This window comes from Myxocyprinus asiaticus, chromosome 36 (genome assembly GCF_019703515.2).
Source record: "Myxocyprinus asiaticus isolate MX2 ecotype Aquarium Trade chromosome 36, UBuf_Myxa_2, whole genome shotgun sequence".
Lineage (NCBI taxonomy): Eukaryota > Metazoa > Chordata > Actinopteri > Cypriniformes > Catostomidae > Myxocyprinus > Myxocyprinus asiaticus.
Genome location: NC_059379.1, coordinates 10,688,675 through 10,704,556, shown reverse-complemented (window position 1 = coordinate 10,704,556; position 15,882 = coordinate 10,688,675). Strand labels below are relative to the sequence as shown.

The window sequence follows — 15,882 nt, the reverse complement described above, 5'->3', positions numbered from 1 at the left end:
GCACAAAAAATACATAGCACATACAAATAGTGGTAACCTTTGTGTTAGGAGCACACCTATGTTGCTTTTAAAGAAAAAGTCCAGATTCTAAACAAGTTAAGCTCAATTGACAGCATTTGTGGCATAATGTTGATTACATTAATGTTAAGACAACATCTGGGTTACAGCGAGGCACTTACAATTTAAGTGAATTGGGCCAGTCCGTAAACGTTACAGTACTCACTTTTTCAAAAGTATAGCCACTAGGCATAAACAATATGTGTGTTAGGAGGGACGAGTCAAAATTATTTTTTGCTGTAAACAACATTATGTGACAAATGCTGTCAATTTAGCTTAACTTGTATTGAACACGGAATTTCTTTTCAATGCTAGTAGGTAGACAATTCGCTTGGACCGTGTTCCAAAACCTATTGTCTGCATAGGTAGCTGCCTTCTAAGCTAGCATTCCTAAGTGAAATAGAACCTCTTTTTAATAGAGTTTGACCAGAAATTATTTAGCAGAGATGGACCACTTCTGTTAAAATGAATGGGAGAAATTGGAATGCCTAACATTGAACAGATATAGAAAGGAAGGTAAAAGAGCCAATCACCTTTTAGATACAGACATCGCCTGTCAATCGAGAAAGCACATGCGCATTAGCTATACAAGCCAGGAAAATTTTGTTTTTAGCATAATCTGAGGTAAAGAAGCACAATTTATGATACCATTTCTGTTGTCAGATTTTGAAATATGTTCTTTGATCGTAATCTTGACCAACTGTTTTGGTCTTTCCCTGTTCAAGTAAATAGGAGCTGCACTTGTAAGCCGCTTGTTTACATAGAAAATAGCATCCCGGGAGCATTCCGAAGATGGCAGTGGAGTTACCTAACTTGCCTAGAAAGACTTTGGTTTGACGTTAGCATGTTGCTAAGTTAATGACTCGATACTCTTATAAGTACAAAAATGCATAACACGTGAAATTAAATTGTCAGAATTTTTATACTTTTTTTGTTTTGAATGATGTATATTTATAAACATGTCTCTTATACATCAAATTGGATGGATTTTTTTCACTGAGTCAACAGTGCATTCTTGGATTGCCATCTTCACAAAGCACAGTATACGATGCTGCCTTAGAATTTGGCCTAATGAAGGTATCTTAGAAGGCAGCATGCAAGTTCTAGGCAAATGCTGTCTAGGTAGGCAACTCACAAGATTTTGGAACAGAGCTATACCCTGCATCCGAAATCACGTACTGTACGGTATTTGATGAAGGACGCACTTCTCGGCTGGCAAAACAGTAAGTTCTAGGTGCATGCAAGTAGTATAAATAGATTTCGGACGTACTTCATCCAGGGATGTGGGTTTTGTCCCGTAACCTGAATATATGGTGAAATAACAACAACCGCGAAAATAATCTATTCTGGTTTTGTTAAACAAGCACCATTGAAGCACAAAGATCAAATTTCTTGCTATATATATCAATTACAGTTGAAAAGAGCCATCTGACTCACGGTTCACCACCGTTGTTTTAAATCCAGCGTTTTTAATGTGATGTCTCCTTAGCTCCCTAAGGATTATGGGATCGTAAAATAGGTCATCCAGGTATTTCTCGCTTACTGCTAAGTATGTACCATATTGAGGATTTGGAGTCACATACTACATTGGCATACTGTTTTTGGCATACCACTGTATTTTGTAGGGAAGTATGGATAATCGGACGCAGCAGTAGTCTGTCTCTGTCCTCTTTTTATCTACTCTTTATATGTGTTTTGCCTTCTCCTTTCCCTTTCTCCCCCTCTCTCTAAATCATTAAGTCTGATTGCATTGGGTCGATAGCTTAAACTGATTGACTGGTTGTTTCTAACAGCTCCCCCTGGCTGTGAGGTGGACATGTCACTCTATAAATCAGAAAACTCAAGCCATTCTAGCTAATAGAATTTCCTAACTTGAACTCGGCTATAAAGGGATAACTGTTCTTCAGTCCATATCCATGTCCTCCCTGAGAGTCCCAACCTGAACTGCTGGGAGACTGTTAGCATCCAACCTTGGATAAAGACATCTTTTAATACAATATCTCAGAGATAAAAGAGGAAGAGACGCTGAAGCAAGAAGATTGAAATCGATTTTGGATTTTAATGCTGTGTGGAGCTTGATTTATATTCCTGTGATGGAATGATTACCTGCTACGCTTGTCTTTTGTTTGTCTGCATTAATCTGTTGTGTTTATGAGAGACTGTCAAGAGAAGGGGCAGAGAAATTGTCAGTCAAACCGGCTGTGAATGGGAGCTGACAGCTCTAATAGCTGTTTGTGTTTTTGTGATGTCTGAAGGAGTGTTTTCCAAAATGGATTTGACAGGCGTTTAGGGTGTGTGTACACCACTGTGGTCATCTCTCTTTGACTGACAGTTGGATCAGGGCATGGACAAGGGCAATCATTGCAAGCCAGTGTTAACTACTAAATTCAGATTTTTGCAGCGGGGGAATCCCCTGCTGAATCGGACTACACTAGTCATGCAATATGTATCTTTTGCTGTGGTACTGTTAATTCAGCAGCACCACAGAGAACACTATTGCAAGCCATGATTCCGGTGTAGAACCATAAAAAGGTTGCATTTGAAATATCTGTAACCTAGGCTACATGTCCACCACTGTCTTGTTCTGGCATAGGCAATACTAACTGCCAAAAGATCCCAGGGAAGCTGCCCTTCATCATGCCTGAACTAGTATTAATTTGTCTTCAAAGTTTCGCACAAATATGAAATGGTTCCCTTCAGAGATCCATTCCCTGCAAAAAACCAAGAGTCTAGCCATGTGGAAACAGGATTTTTCCTGAACATAATGGGTAGTGTGCTGTGTGGTTGGGTCCATTAGGGATGTCAAAAGCACCTTTACTTTGGTACCAAGTTGATACTAAAATCTTAAAAATCGCCTACACATATAATAATATCAGCTAAACAAGTTGGCTGTATCAATAGCAAGGACTCAGTTAGGTCCCTTTATATTAATTCTATAGTGCTGTTAGTGCTGTCAAGTCAGCCATGACGGAAATATTAATTTGCCCCTAAAGAGTGCAGCAGTCTTGTTCTGGATGTAAAAATCCCATTCATTTTCTCCATAAAGGAATCGATTTTTAACAATAAATTCATTCAATTATTTAAAGACAGACCTACCATGAGCTCCGAGGTTGTTCATTGATGGTATATGATTCTGTTGAAGCCATCTGTCTGTGCTATTTAATCTTCAAATAAAACAATTGTTTAATAGTGGAATTATTGGTGAAGAACTTTACTACCCATGATCCTGAAGGGAAACGATCCACCAGTCAAAGAATCAAGGCAAACAAAGTGCACCAAACGAGCTCTGCAGCTACCACCCAGTCCCATGACACACTGTGAATGACGCAATCGAGTCGGTCTCCCTACACTTTCAAATTACTGATATATTTGCATGTATTCAAATTTTTTGCAAAATTATATATATTGAATTTTATATATTTAAAAATGTATATGCAAATTATAATATTAAATCAATAGTTTTATATTTTTTTCATCATTTTTTATTCGATTACGTCATTCATAATGCTTCATGGGATTGCAGTTCATTCCTTCATTAAAGATGTTCAGAACATTTGTCTTTTTGAACAGTTTTCAAACTCAAAACTGGTTGGTTTGGTTCATGGCTTTTATGAAGTATTTTATGAAATCACTTTAGAAAAAAACAATGTGAAAAATAGTTCTGGAACCAAAAGGTGGGTTGACAGTTACCAGGAAGAGCAAACATATCTATAAGGTCAGGGATTTATAAGTCTGTAGGCTGTAAACACAAGTTATAATTTGACTTTATTAACAGCATATAACCCATAGTTTTAATAACAACAGTCATAGATGAGTTTACTCATTCATTATCAGGATTGTCAGTTGCCATAAACTTAGACAGGTGCTGATAGCTGAACTGTGCCATTTTTATGTTTTGCAGTATCATAACAGGCCCTTTTACAATATTCAGTTGCCAGTGCTGGGTGGATTACTTTTGAATTTCAATCCAAAACTGATTACAAATTACATGACTGAAAGTGTAATTAGTAATATAATCACTTGGATAATCTTACCATTTTGACATAATTTTGCTTAAATGCATTTAAAAAAAACGTGCTTATAGATACGATTTTCTTTGTGTTTTACTCACTGTTTGTCTGTTACTGAGTGAAATAAAAAAGGTGCTTAAAAGGTCATAAAACACAAAAACACATTTTAACTGAAATGTATGTTTTGTCCAAATTGCAGAAAAAGATGGTGTGAATTATTCTTATTTAGAGGAGGATTTTTGTTCAGTCATTTAATTTTTTAAGATTTATTAAAAACAAAAGCAATTTACGAAACTAAAACTGATTTTACCGTACTAATCGGTTCGGCATTAATATGTGGATTACATTGTGAATAGAGGTTGACCGATAGTGGGTTTTGGATATTGTGCTATTGAAATTGGTATCAGGAAACATGAAATCTCACTGGTATTGGTAACGAATCTAACGACTAATTTTCATATCATGACAACCCTAATGTCCACAGTTACAGTCAGTCATGGTTGTTTTTTGAGCCTGTATTTGGTTTTATTTCACCAAGTGTTCTTGGGGCAAGTAGAAAACATTCCTCTGTTATGTTAAAAATGGTTCAACTAAGTATACAGCATGTACAAACCAGCTGTGATATTTCCCTGTACAGACATGCTGATACTCATCCTTACCTGAAAACCCAAACATATTCACAGTCTCCTCTCCTCCCACTTCCACTGTCTCACTAGCATTTACTTTCACCTTCTTTCACCTCTCTGCAGCTGGTCATTTCAATAGGAAACCCTTCATCATGTTAAATATGTGTGTATTGGCTGTGTAAGCCAGCATTAGCTGCACAGCCAAGGGGTGATGGCACAGATGAAAAGACACTCTTGACAGGGGATTGGTGAAGATCGACTTTTGAGGTGCGAGAAGATGGTTTTTACAGTTCGTAACAGCCAGATTACTGAGCATGTGAAGATAATCTTAAAGTTAATTCAAGATAATTAAAGTTAACATGACATTACATTTACAACCCATTTTACTTCTGTAATGATTCACAGAGTGACACTGTGTCTTAATCAGGCACAATGTGACAAGATTCCAGCAATAAGCACTTAGTTTATCCATACTAAAAGTGAAAATGTTGCACGATAAAACACAATCACCAGCAATCAGAAGATATTTGATGTTTAATGTACAGTTATATATAGCAAGATTTTAGACCAATGAGATTCTGCAGTGTGCCGAGCTACCCAGAGGGACACAATGGAAATAGAAACCAAGTGATTGGCAAAATGCCATGTCACTCATCGCTTGGAACAAAAACTCAGATTTACATGGAAAAAAAAAAAGAGTTAACACTTTACAGTAAGATTCTATTTGTTAACATGAGTTAAAGGATTAGATATCATGAACTAACAATGAACAATATTTTTTACTGCTTCTATTAATCTTGAACGCAATGTTCATTAAGTTCTTGTTAGATCATAATGCATTAATGTTGAAGTGTACAACTTTTAATTTAAAAATATATGAACAATAACCAAGATGAATGTGTGTTTTAAAGGTAATATTCTTTGTTGAAAGAAATGTTGACAAGTAATGTTTTTAATCTCTTCAAATATAACCTTATTGTAAAGTGATACTGAAATGGCTTTTATCGCTTGTCACGATGAAATGGGATACTAAACAAGAAAAAATTTAGATTTAATCTACATTTGATTTAATCCATCTGGAATTGATTGGATTGCGAAAAGTGAGGTTCGTACCTGAATGGAGCCAGGTGGTTGGAGGGGAGGGGTTTAAAAATAAGAGGGTTTTGTGATGTCAGCCTAAAAGGAAAGTCATTTCAGAGGCATAGTATGTTGTTACCTGTTGATTGATAAATTTGGAAGACAAATATTTTCTTTGGAAAAACATTCTCCAAAATTATGCACAATAAGACTGGGACCTACTGTATATAGGGTACATTTTTATTTCATGTTTACCTTAAATGCATTTTCAGTCTTAACTTGTTATTTACTGACTTATTATTATTTTTTCAACAAGCTTTTGTCAGCCACATATTGAGTCTCTGAAGACTTAAACATAAACACTTCAGAGTGTTATCTCAATCTGTCATTTGAGAGATGGTGCTACTTAAGCAACCTAATTATAGTTAAACTTCCTCACTTCCACAGTAACACCTTTTCTCTCGCTAAATCTCTCACACTTTTTGAAGTCAATTGATGAATATCCAGACTAATAGAGAACTATTTAACTGTAATCTTCTGCTGTAAAATATTTATAATTGGCTAATGAGAGCGGTTATCTCTGTGCGCCTTTTATTTTTAGAAGATAGAGAGATGGGAGATAAAACTTCTTCATTGTTCGTTAACATCTACAATCTCTCTCTCCTCTCTATAAAAAGGTCTTTTTTTTTCTTGAGTGTGTAGACTAGACTTGTGGTTGAGCTTAGTTTGAATCCGGCTTGCAACATTTCCTGACTCTTCCCCTCATCTTATTATTATTTCTTGTATGTTCTTCAACATGCTATGAAAAAAGGGGGAAAAACTCCAGAAGTAAAATGAAACATGCATGTTTTGTAGTGAGTAGAACCAATAGTTCCAGTCCTGGCTGCTTGGTCAAGACAGCTTTCCAGCATATACAGTAATAACAAAATATAATAACAGCTATGATGCACACCACCTGTTCACTAAGGTAATGTGTATATTCCTGTGCAGCACACATATTAATTACACTATTAATCTTAGTTTACATGTCAGGGACTACATCTACAGTATTTAACTTGGAATTTAACAGGAATTAACTTGCTTTATAAAATTTGACCTTAATTTTTTATTATGTAGTTTCGTAAAAAAACAAAAAAAAAAAAAAGCACAGTCTTTTGTACCTTATGTGCATAGCATGTCTCAAGCTTTTATGAATGGCTTTGTCTCAACAGTTAAATGAATTATAGGCCACAACAGCGTGAATCACAGCTCTAATGGCTTCTGCAGAAGTCTTTGTCCTTATTTTACCTGTGGATCATCTTTCAACCAGTGGGCACCTGACACTCTGTCTTTATATAAAGCTGAGAAGACATTCCATAGAGCAGGTGGCTTCCAGTCATAAAGAACAGTGTCCCATAAAGCTGTTCTCTTGGCCAGACGCACACAATCCTGACTGCATTAGCCTGGAAGAACAGAACCCTGTTGGCCAGCATAATGATTCCACAGAGGAAGGAATGGAACCGTACACCAAAGTCAAAAGGAATGTGTTTGTGGAATCACTTGAAGTGTTCTGAGTGTCGTGGGAAGAAAGTGTTCTAAGGACTATTGCAGAATGTCATCAGCTTGTGTGTGTCATGAGGCTGGCGGCCCTCAGACTCGCCTCAGGCTGAACTCATTCTGCTCTTCTGCATTAGACTCTGTGGAGCTGCTCTGTAAAGCTCTCACTCCATGCTGTGGTCACAGACTGCACTGCTTCTGTTCAAATCAAATGTTCTTGAAAAGCATCTTTGACCATGCCATGTGCTTAACAAAAGATTACATACTGTATGAAGAAAAAATAAAACAGGAGAAACATTCTCTGAAATAATGACAACACAGCTGGACTTTCACAATTGTCTGTTTCTCATAAAACTCTATTTTTATAAAAAATCGTATAAAACGATTTTTGTGATGCCTAGACATAAACTAATGTTCTGCTGTAAACCAGAATATTGGCTGAACTTGGTTAATGTTCAAGCATTTACTCTACATAACTGTGACGAGGAGGAGGGCGGGGCCGGCCCGTGAGGACACATGGCCAGCCCTGAATCGGGCAAATCAGCCGGGAGGGGGATAAAGACTAACCGGAGGCGCCAGTTCGAGAGAGAGTGACGCATGTGGCCGCGTTGTGTGTATCTGTTTGTCTTATGTTTTATGTTGTTTTAAGTTGAGTTTTATATTAAACCATACGTTTACTGTTCAGCCAGTTCTCGCCTCCTCCTTGCCCGTCCTTTATGTGTTACATTGGTGCCAAAACCTGGGAGGGAGGAGGGATGCGCTGTCGCGGAGTCCTTGCCACTGCCATCCGCCAGGGGAGCAGCCACGGCTGTCTGCCTGGGAACGGAGGAGTCGCTGCCGGCCACCGAGAGCCAGAGGAACCGCTGTCATCCGCCGAAGAAGGGGAGGATCGGTTCCATCCGCCAGGGACTGGAGGACTCGCTGCCATCTGCTGGGGGAGGAGCGAGCTGGTGTCCGCCAGTGGGCGGAGGAGCGGTTGAGGACCGGGCGATTGCGCCCTCCCCTCCCCTTGTCTCTCCCAGGGCTCCAAAAGGTGAAAGGACAACGCCCCCCCCTCCAGGAATGGAGTGCGTCATGCTGGGGGTTTTCCCGGCCTGAATCGGGCTAATCAGCCGGGGAAACCCCCAGCATGCCGCGTGCGTCTTATGTTGTTTTAAGTTGAGATATATCATTAAACCTTTATGTTGACTGTTCAGCAGGTTCCCGCCTCCTCCTTGCCCGTCCTTATGCTGTTACAATGATGCTCACAATTTACATGACCTGCATATGCCAGCTGTCGTATTCAGATATCTGCAAACTGGAATATTGTCTTAACCTGGTTGTAGTAATCAGATTAATACATTTACTTTACGCTTTCAATTTACATGACCAAAACTTCTGATTAATACAGGCATATGCCAGCTTTCTTATTCAGGTATCTTGAAACCATAATATGGCTTAAACTAGATATGGCGGTAAGGATGCTTAAGGCCTTTTCACACCAAAGGCGATGTAGTTATGAGAGGTGAATCGCCAACAAATGGTCCTTGCACATAAAAAGCGATGTGAATGACCGCCGTTAGCACATTCATGCCTTTAAAATAGGTGGTGCTAATCGACCAGCAATTTTACCCTGGTACAGTAGGTGGCTAAACACACCTTTCAGCTGGTCTGCCCTCCGCCTATGATAGATGAGAAGAAGAAAAAGTACTTTACAAGCAAATCGAAAAAAGAAAACTGATTCCTCTACAAGCTGCAACAGTGATGAAGAGTTTGTTGTTGATTTGCTCAACCAAAAAGAAAACATTTGAGACACTTGACGAATTATTTCAGTTCATCTGCTGGACGAGTTGACTAGCAGTATTATCATGTGCACAGTCTGAAGGGTGATCAGAAAGAATTGAGTGTAAAAAATAATATTAGCATTTAAAACATGTTATCATTTGGAACAATGCTGATTACATGCCACTGCCAGGCATTCTGTAAATACAGTACAGTACTTGTGTTAAGTACATTTGTTTAAAATCAATGCGTAATGCACACATATAATGACTGATGTTGTCAATTTGAACTATACTGATTGTATCTTATTGCATGTGTATCTAAATTTGCTCAAAACATGTTACTAATTAAACGTGACAGCATTTAAATGCTCAACGGGTCTATATAATGCAATGAATACACCTCACCCAACAAAACCATCTTCAGTCTGACCTATAATTAGATATTTTAATACTTCCCAACGACAGCTGTTAAAGACTATCAACAATTGCACAGAAATAATGATTTTGAGGATACAATACCATGTTTTTGGTATACAAAGGCATTTTGATGCAAAGACATACGGTGCACAGCATTAATTTTATTAATATTTAGTGAATAAAAACACTAAGATCTGTACAGTTGTTTATTAAAGGGGTCATGACATACTCTTTTTTTATAATGTTATTATCTTTCCTGAGGTCCGCTTATAATGTTAGTAAAGTTATTTTTGCACCAAAAAGTAATTTAATAATATAGTAATTTTGAACCCTGTTTCTGGCCCTCTGTCTGAATCGCTGAGTTTTAAATTCTCTGGCCCTGTAAGACTTCATTGTAAACGCCCACTGTTATGATTGGCTAAAATCATGCAGCCCCTCCAATACAGCCATATTTGAAACTCAATTGGAAGAAAATGAATAACAAGCTCTACAACATTATAAAATTAAATTTCAGGGTTTACACAGAACATACACCTAATACATTGCAAGTGGCACCTTAACTAAAAAAAACAGTCATGAAATTTGAAATATTCATGAATGAAACTCCTTACTTATGGTTTTGCATCGGGTCCAATAGAGATTTTAACTGCCCCATCTTTAATATGCTCATTCAATAACAGTTCATTAGCAAAGCTTGAATCATGTATTGACTGGTTCACAAGCAATCCATGCTGATCTGAGGTGAAAACATACAGTCCATGCTGAAATGTTCTGAATACGCAAACGTAATACAATCCATGGTGATGTTGCGTGTTAGGGATGCCAGTAGGGGGTGCTCACACTGCAGTCTGTATGGGTCCTAATGCCCCAGTAAAATGACAGGGACACTATACTGTAAAAAGGCACCATTCTTCGGATGAGACGTTAAACCATGGTCCTGACTCTGTGTGGTCATTAAAAATCTCAGGGCACTTCTCGTAAAGAGTAGGAGTGTAACCCTGTGTCCTAGCCAAATTTCTCCCATTGGCCCTTCTCAGTCATGGCCTCCTAATAATCCCCATCCATTAACTGGCTCTGTAACTCTACTCTCTCCTCTCACACTCACGGTAAAAAAAGCTTTGCTTTGTCGACACACAATTCAGTGCGTATATTCGTTCCAGGTGTGAAGGGCTCATTAGGAATCCATTGTTTCGGTTAAAAAATTAATCGCAGCGAGAAATCGCTGTTTGGTGCAAAAAGGCCTTTACATGATCAGAATTATGACCAAAGGCTTTAGTAATATTGCAATATTTTTGTGCACTTAAGCACAGCCAGTATTGTACATTTTGTTGCTGTATTAGGTTTCTTTTGCTAAATTCTGTATCAGAGTTATTCTTGGCAACTGGAAATATCCATTTATATGGTATAATGTAAGATAAAATGGCTAAGTCAGCTTATATGTTATCTCTGAAATTCCTCTTGCTCTGCCATTCTGTTTTTTTTTTTTTTTTTTTCTCAGAGACTAATCATTAATGGAACTCTCTGGATCTGTGGTGCAGAAAAGGCTTTACATCCACAGCTTTTTCTGCACTTTTAACCAATAAAAGCAGTGAGAGAATTTAGACCATAACTTAATAGAAGCTTAATGCAGTATGTCAAACTTAATGATATTTCCCTGTGCCATTTGAATACAGATGCCCCAAAATGACTTTTGTGTTTTAGGCTTATGAGAATGAAAGGACTGCTAGCAAATACTGCAGTGTTAAAGGTGATAATGCCAGAGGCAACAGGACTTGTTTGGGTCATTGCTGGGCCTACTTAATTAGAACTCACATTTCTCACGGCTTCAGGTTTCTGCTTCATCTACAGTACAGTCTGATTAGTTGGATCCACCAAAAATGTCCATGGCTTCCATTAAGATAATAAAGAGTAATCAAATGTCATTGGAACAGAAACCAACTTATGATAAACACTGCCAAAAATCATTTTTTGTCTTCTTTTCCTGTAGAACTATCAAAATATCCTTCAAACAAGATAAATTTACTTACTTAATTTCAACTTTTTATTGTTTTGTATTTAAATCTAAAAAAAAAAAAAATTATGAGAGTCATGTTTAAAACAAGAAAAGTAACTATTCAATATCGTATAATAACAATTATATAATACAATATAGTAAATTGTCTTAAAAGAAGTCTTATTATCTTGTTTTAAGGAGTTTTAGATATTTTTAGTGGAAAACGATACAAAATACTGATTAAGAGAATATATTTTTGCAGTAATCAGACCACCACACTGACATTTAGTACTTAATGCCCACTTTGTATACACATGCTACGTATAGGCTACACATAGCACACTGACCCACACTAGCACACATTTTCCAGTCACACCTGAAAGCTTATATCAGGGGAGCATGACTATGGGGTGGTATGGGGTGGAGTTATTTTTGGATCCCTGGGAAAAGGTCTCATGTAGACTTTAGGGTAGATTTGATGATGGGTACATTGAGTGTTAATGGGCCAGGGGTGTGTGTTTGTGTGTGTGTATGTGTATGAGTGATTGAAAATGTGTTTATGTGTGTCATCTTATGGAAAAATCAGCAGATGGCTCACCTTCATTACTCTCTATGGAGGCACTGAGTGGCCCCTTCTTTAATATGTTGACCCCAGGGAGAAGCTCTTCGCCCAAGTGTTTTCCTGGGAGATTAAAAGAGTACAGTTCAGATAGCAGCATGATTCCATTCTGAAATTCCCACGATTATTTTGTGACTCTTCTTGTTTGGTGTGGGAATCAGTAGGAAACATGAACAAGTTACGTACACAATTACGTACACACTTATGTTACATGTATTGCGTTTAAAAACTGTGATATATTGGAATCATTTACTCACTTGATTTTTCATTTATCTTAATTGGATTTTGGTTCTTTGCAAAACAAGTGCTGAACTTCAGTTTTACTTCATTATAAAGCCATTGAAGTAGAGCATAGGCACATTAATAAAAAAAACACTGTGAGGAATTAGCGCACCTTGATTCCAACGTGTTTATTATTACACGAAAACTCTTGAAGTCTAGCTGTACAAAGGATCTGTACATCCTTAAAGCTAGGGTGTGCTTTGATTTCTGTGTGTCATTGCATCTCGTGCACAGTGGTACATTCTAGCCTTTTAAAGGTATACTCTTGACACATTTGGCGCATAATGCTATGATTGCTTTGTGATACACTTTAGTACAGTCAACTCCAGGTTTGCGAGGCTACAAAAACTTTTCTGTATGTGGACAGTCCGTGCAGACTGTGCAGATGATGAAATTTCCGTCACAAGACAGAACGGCACGTGGAAAACTAAAGCATATTTAAGGTTTTACAAATTAAACAAGCTATAGACATATTCTGAGCTCATTTTGAGTTTGCATTTTGGTAGGATTCAAATAAATAAGGTATCACTGATCAAGTGCTGCAGTATGTTTTGTCTTCACTCACACTTGTTCTGAGTGGTGGTCAATCTAATTTTCCTACAAATATTGATGTAAAAATTGAACTAAAATGTTTTATTCCCTGTTTGTACCATTTCCGCGAATATTCCTAGAACTTAAATTTATTATTATTAAGTTATGCTTATCCAGAGTGTAGGTGTTGTAAAATTGTCTCATCTAAGTATCATTAAGGTATACAGGCTTCTTTCGATCCTTCTAAACTTTACTTTGTTTCTGTCTTTCCCCTTTTCTCTTTCAGAATGAACAGGTTATTCTCCTAGAAGACTTTTCTCACACCACATTTGTACAAACAGATGCATGCCCCAGAAAGTTTTTGACTGAAGGAGTAACGCTCGAAAGAACACGAGCCCTCTCTTCACATGATGCCTCCAGCTGCTTACCTGTAGGGCTGTTTTATGGACAAAGGAGTGCGAAACAAGAACTGAGAAGTCAGAGCAGTGGCGACTTCGTCGCAGGCTATGGGGATCATGGTGACCTAGATTTAAAGGTTGTTTCCTGGCAGGGCAACTCCACTCCTGTCTAGTTCCTGACATTCTTTTCCTCTACCCCTCTCTCAGTGAGAGTCTTGGCCCTCTCTTTGTCCCTGCCATCCCACCTGGACCAGACAGCCATGGCTGGATTAAGGAAGTTGGCTCGAGTTGTCCGGCATCAAGGTCTCCACCGCTTGATCCTAGCGCTCATCCTCTTTTGCCTGCTTTCCATGGCCTATCTAGCTTACCACGTCAGTGCTGGACCCAAGATCAAGGAGGCCCCTTTGCCACTCCCATTGGGGGATTGTGTTGCTGCATCATTAGTTGGTGGCGGACAAAGGACTCCACTATTCTTGCCATCGCAAGTCAGCCTGCGGCGACACCCAGTAAGGACAGTGGATAACTCCCGGACAGAGCCTGTGGTATTACTCTTTGTGGAGAGCATCTATTCCCAACTTGGACAAGAGATCGTTGCCATTTTAGAGTCAAGCCGCTTTCATTACCGCACTGAAATCGCTCCAGGGAAGGGTGAGATGCCTCCTTTAGCTTGGCGAGGTCGCGGGCGATACACGCTCATTGTCTATGAGAACTTGCTCAAGTATGTCAACTTGGACTCATGGAACCGCCAGTTACTGGATAAATACTGTCAAGACTACGGAGTAGGAATCATCGGCTTTTACCGTGCTAATGAAAACTCACCATCCAGTGCTCAGCTCAGAGGCTTCCCTTTATTCTTGCGTTCCAACCTTCCACTTTGGGATTACAGAGTCAACCCTGCTGCCCCACTGCTCTACATCACCAAACCTAATGAACTGGAACCTGGCCCTCTTCCTGCAGACAACTGGACCACCTTCCTGTCCAACCACAGCACCTATGAGCCGGTTCTGTTAGCTAGCCCCAGACCAGCAGAACCCAATCAGGTCCAAACACACTTCCACCAACAGAGAGTGCTGCTGGCTACAGTTGTCCAGGACTTAGGCCTTTATGATGGAATCCAACGGGTGTTTTTTGGTGGCAATTTGTCTTTTTGGCTACACAAGCTGTTGTTCGTGGATGCTGTGGGTTATTTAACTGGTAGACGGTTAAGTCTGTCGTTGGACAGATTTTTGCTAGTGGACGTGGATGACATCTTTGTTGGGAAGGAGGGGACGCGCATGAAAGTGGCAGATGTGGAGGTAAGAGCTTTCTCATCTGCTTTTTGCGGGGGGAGGCGGCAGTGTGCGACTTGCGTAGCAATTTTGTTATTGCCGCTCCTGTTTGCCCGACTTGATTTTACTTTGTTACAATGTTTATTTCTACTTTGGCAAAAAAAAAAAAAAAAATCTCAATGTTCTCTCTTTGCACTGTCAAACAAAAAAGTGAGAGTCAGTGCTGAAGCATTTTACCAATCAGAAATTAGCATAAGAAATTCTGATTCAAAGTAATGGCCAGCATCATCCAATCACTTCCAACCATGTTAAAATAAAAGTATACATTATAAATTATGAATCTGCTGTATGTACTGATTACCATTGTCCCATGTCTGCCAAACATGTTGAGTGGTCCAAAAATCATCTGCAGCCTGTAACTAAACTTTTGGTCAGATTTTAGAAGTGAATGCACTTAGCTGCATAGGAAAGCTATTGGGTGCTCCTTTGCACCCTATTTAGTCATTGACTTAACCTCCAGTGTGCTGTCTATCTGCACTGGTCTCAGAACAGTTCAAAATGCACCTTATTTTCATCCTAACCCTATATAAAGCCTTTGAAAGCAAAATTTTTCAGCTTTTGGATGAACCCATTGATTCTCAATGTACTCAGTAATTATAGGATTTCTAAGGCAAAATAGCGCTAAAGTACACAGTAGTGTACATTGTGTTTAAAAGAGTGGCGTTTCATGATAAATTGTTCACATTTTAAAGATGGCATACAGTATCAGATGAAACTAGAGCCTCTAGTCTTTTGATTCAAACAGGTTTAAATATAAAAACTTAATACAGTTTCTTACCAGATGCAGTTTTGTTGTCGTTTCTCCCAAAGACAAACTCCGCTGTGTTCGGAACCATGTTGTTTTGTCACAATGCTTTGTACGTCGAAAGTTTAACCCTTTACTGATAGCCCAGAGTCTTCTGAAATGAGATCAGTTGGTTTAAATGAATTTAAATTATGGGTTACGTATAGAGAAGCCAAAGTACAACGTCCATGCATCTGGATGCGGGGTCGCAAGATGCTAAAGGATTAAATCTGTCACACAAAACATGAGTTTATTGTTGTAATCCAATTGGTTTGCCTTCTTATTCCATCTGTTCCTCCTGGTCAGAGACTTCCATAAATAATTTGTTTAAACATGGAGTTACGTTTCAATGGTGCAACGTTCAAATATTTAGTTGTATGCAAGTTGTGACTTATTGCCCATTTATGCCACAACTAGGCTAAGTTGTAACTTGTGTATGGCTGGTGCAACTGACCCCAGAA

At 38.7% G+C, this 15,882-nt stretch overlaps 1 protein-coding gene across 1 annotated transcript in view; it reads left to right on the top strand.

The window, feature by feature from the left end:
* The window catches only part of LOC127426931 (bifunctional heparan sulfate N-deacetylase/N-sulfotransferase 2-like), a 109,911-nt gene that overhangs the window by 73,017 nt on the left and 21,012 nt on the right, over window positions 1-15,882 (top strand). The window contains exon 2 of the mRNA XM_051674114.1: window positions 13,198-14,604. Coding sequence (XP_051530074.1) covers window positions 13,570-14,604 — 1,035 coding nt within the window. The 5' untranslated portion in view covers window positions 13,198-13,569. The remainder of the gene's footprint in view (window positions 1-13,197; window positions 14,605-15,882) is intronic.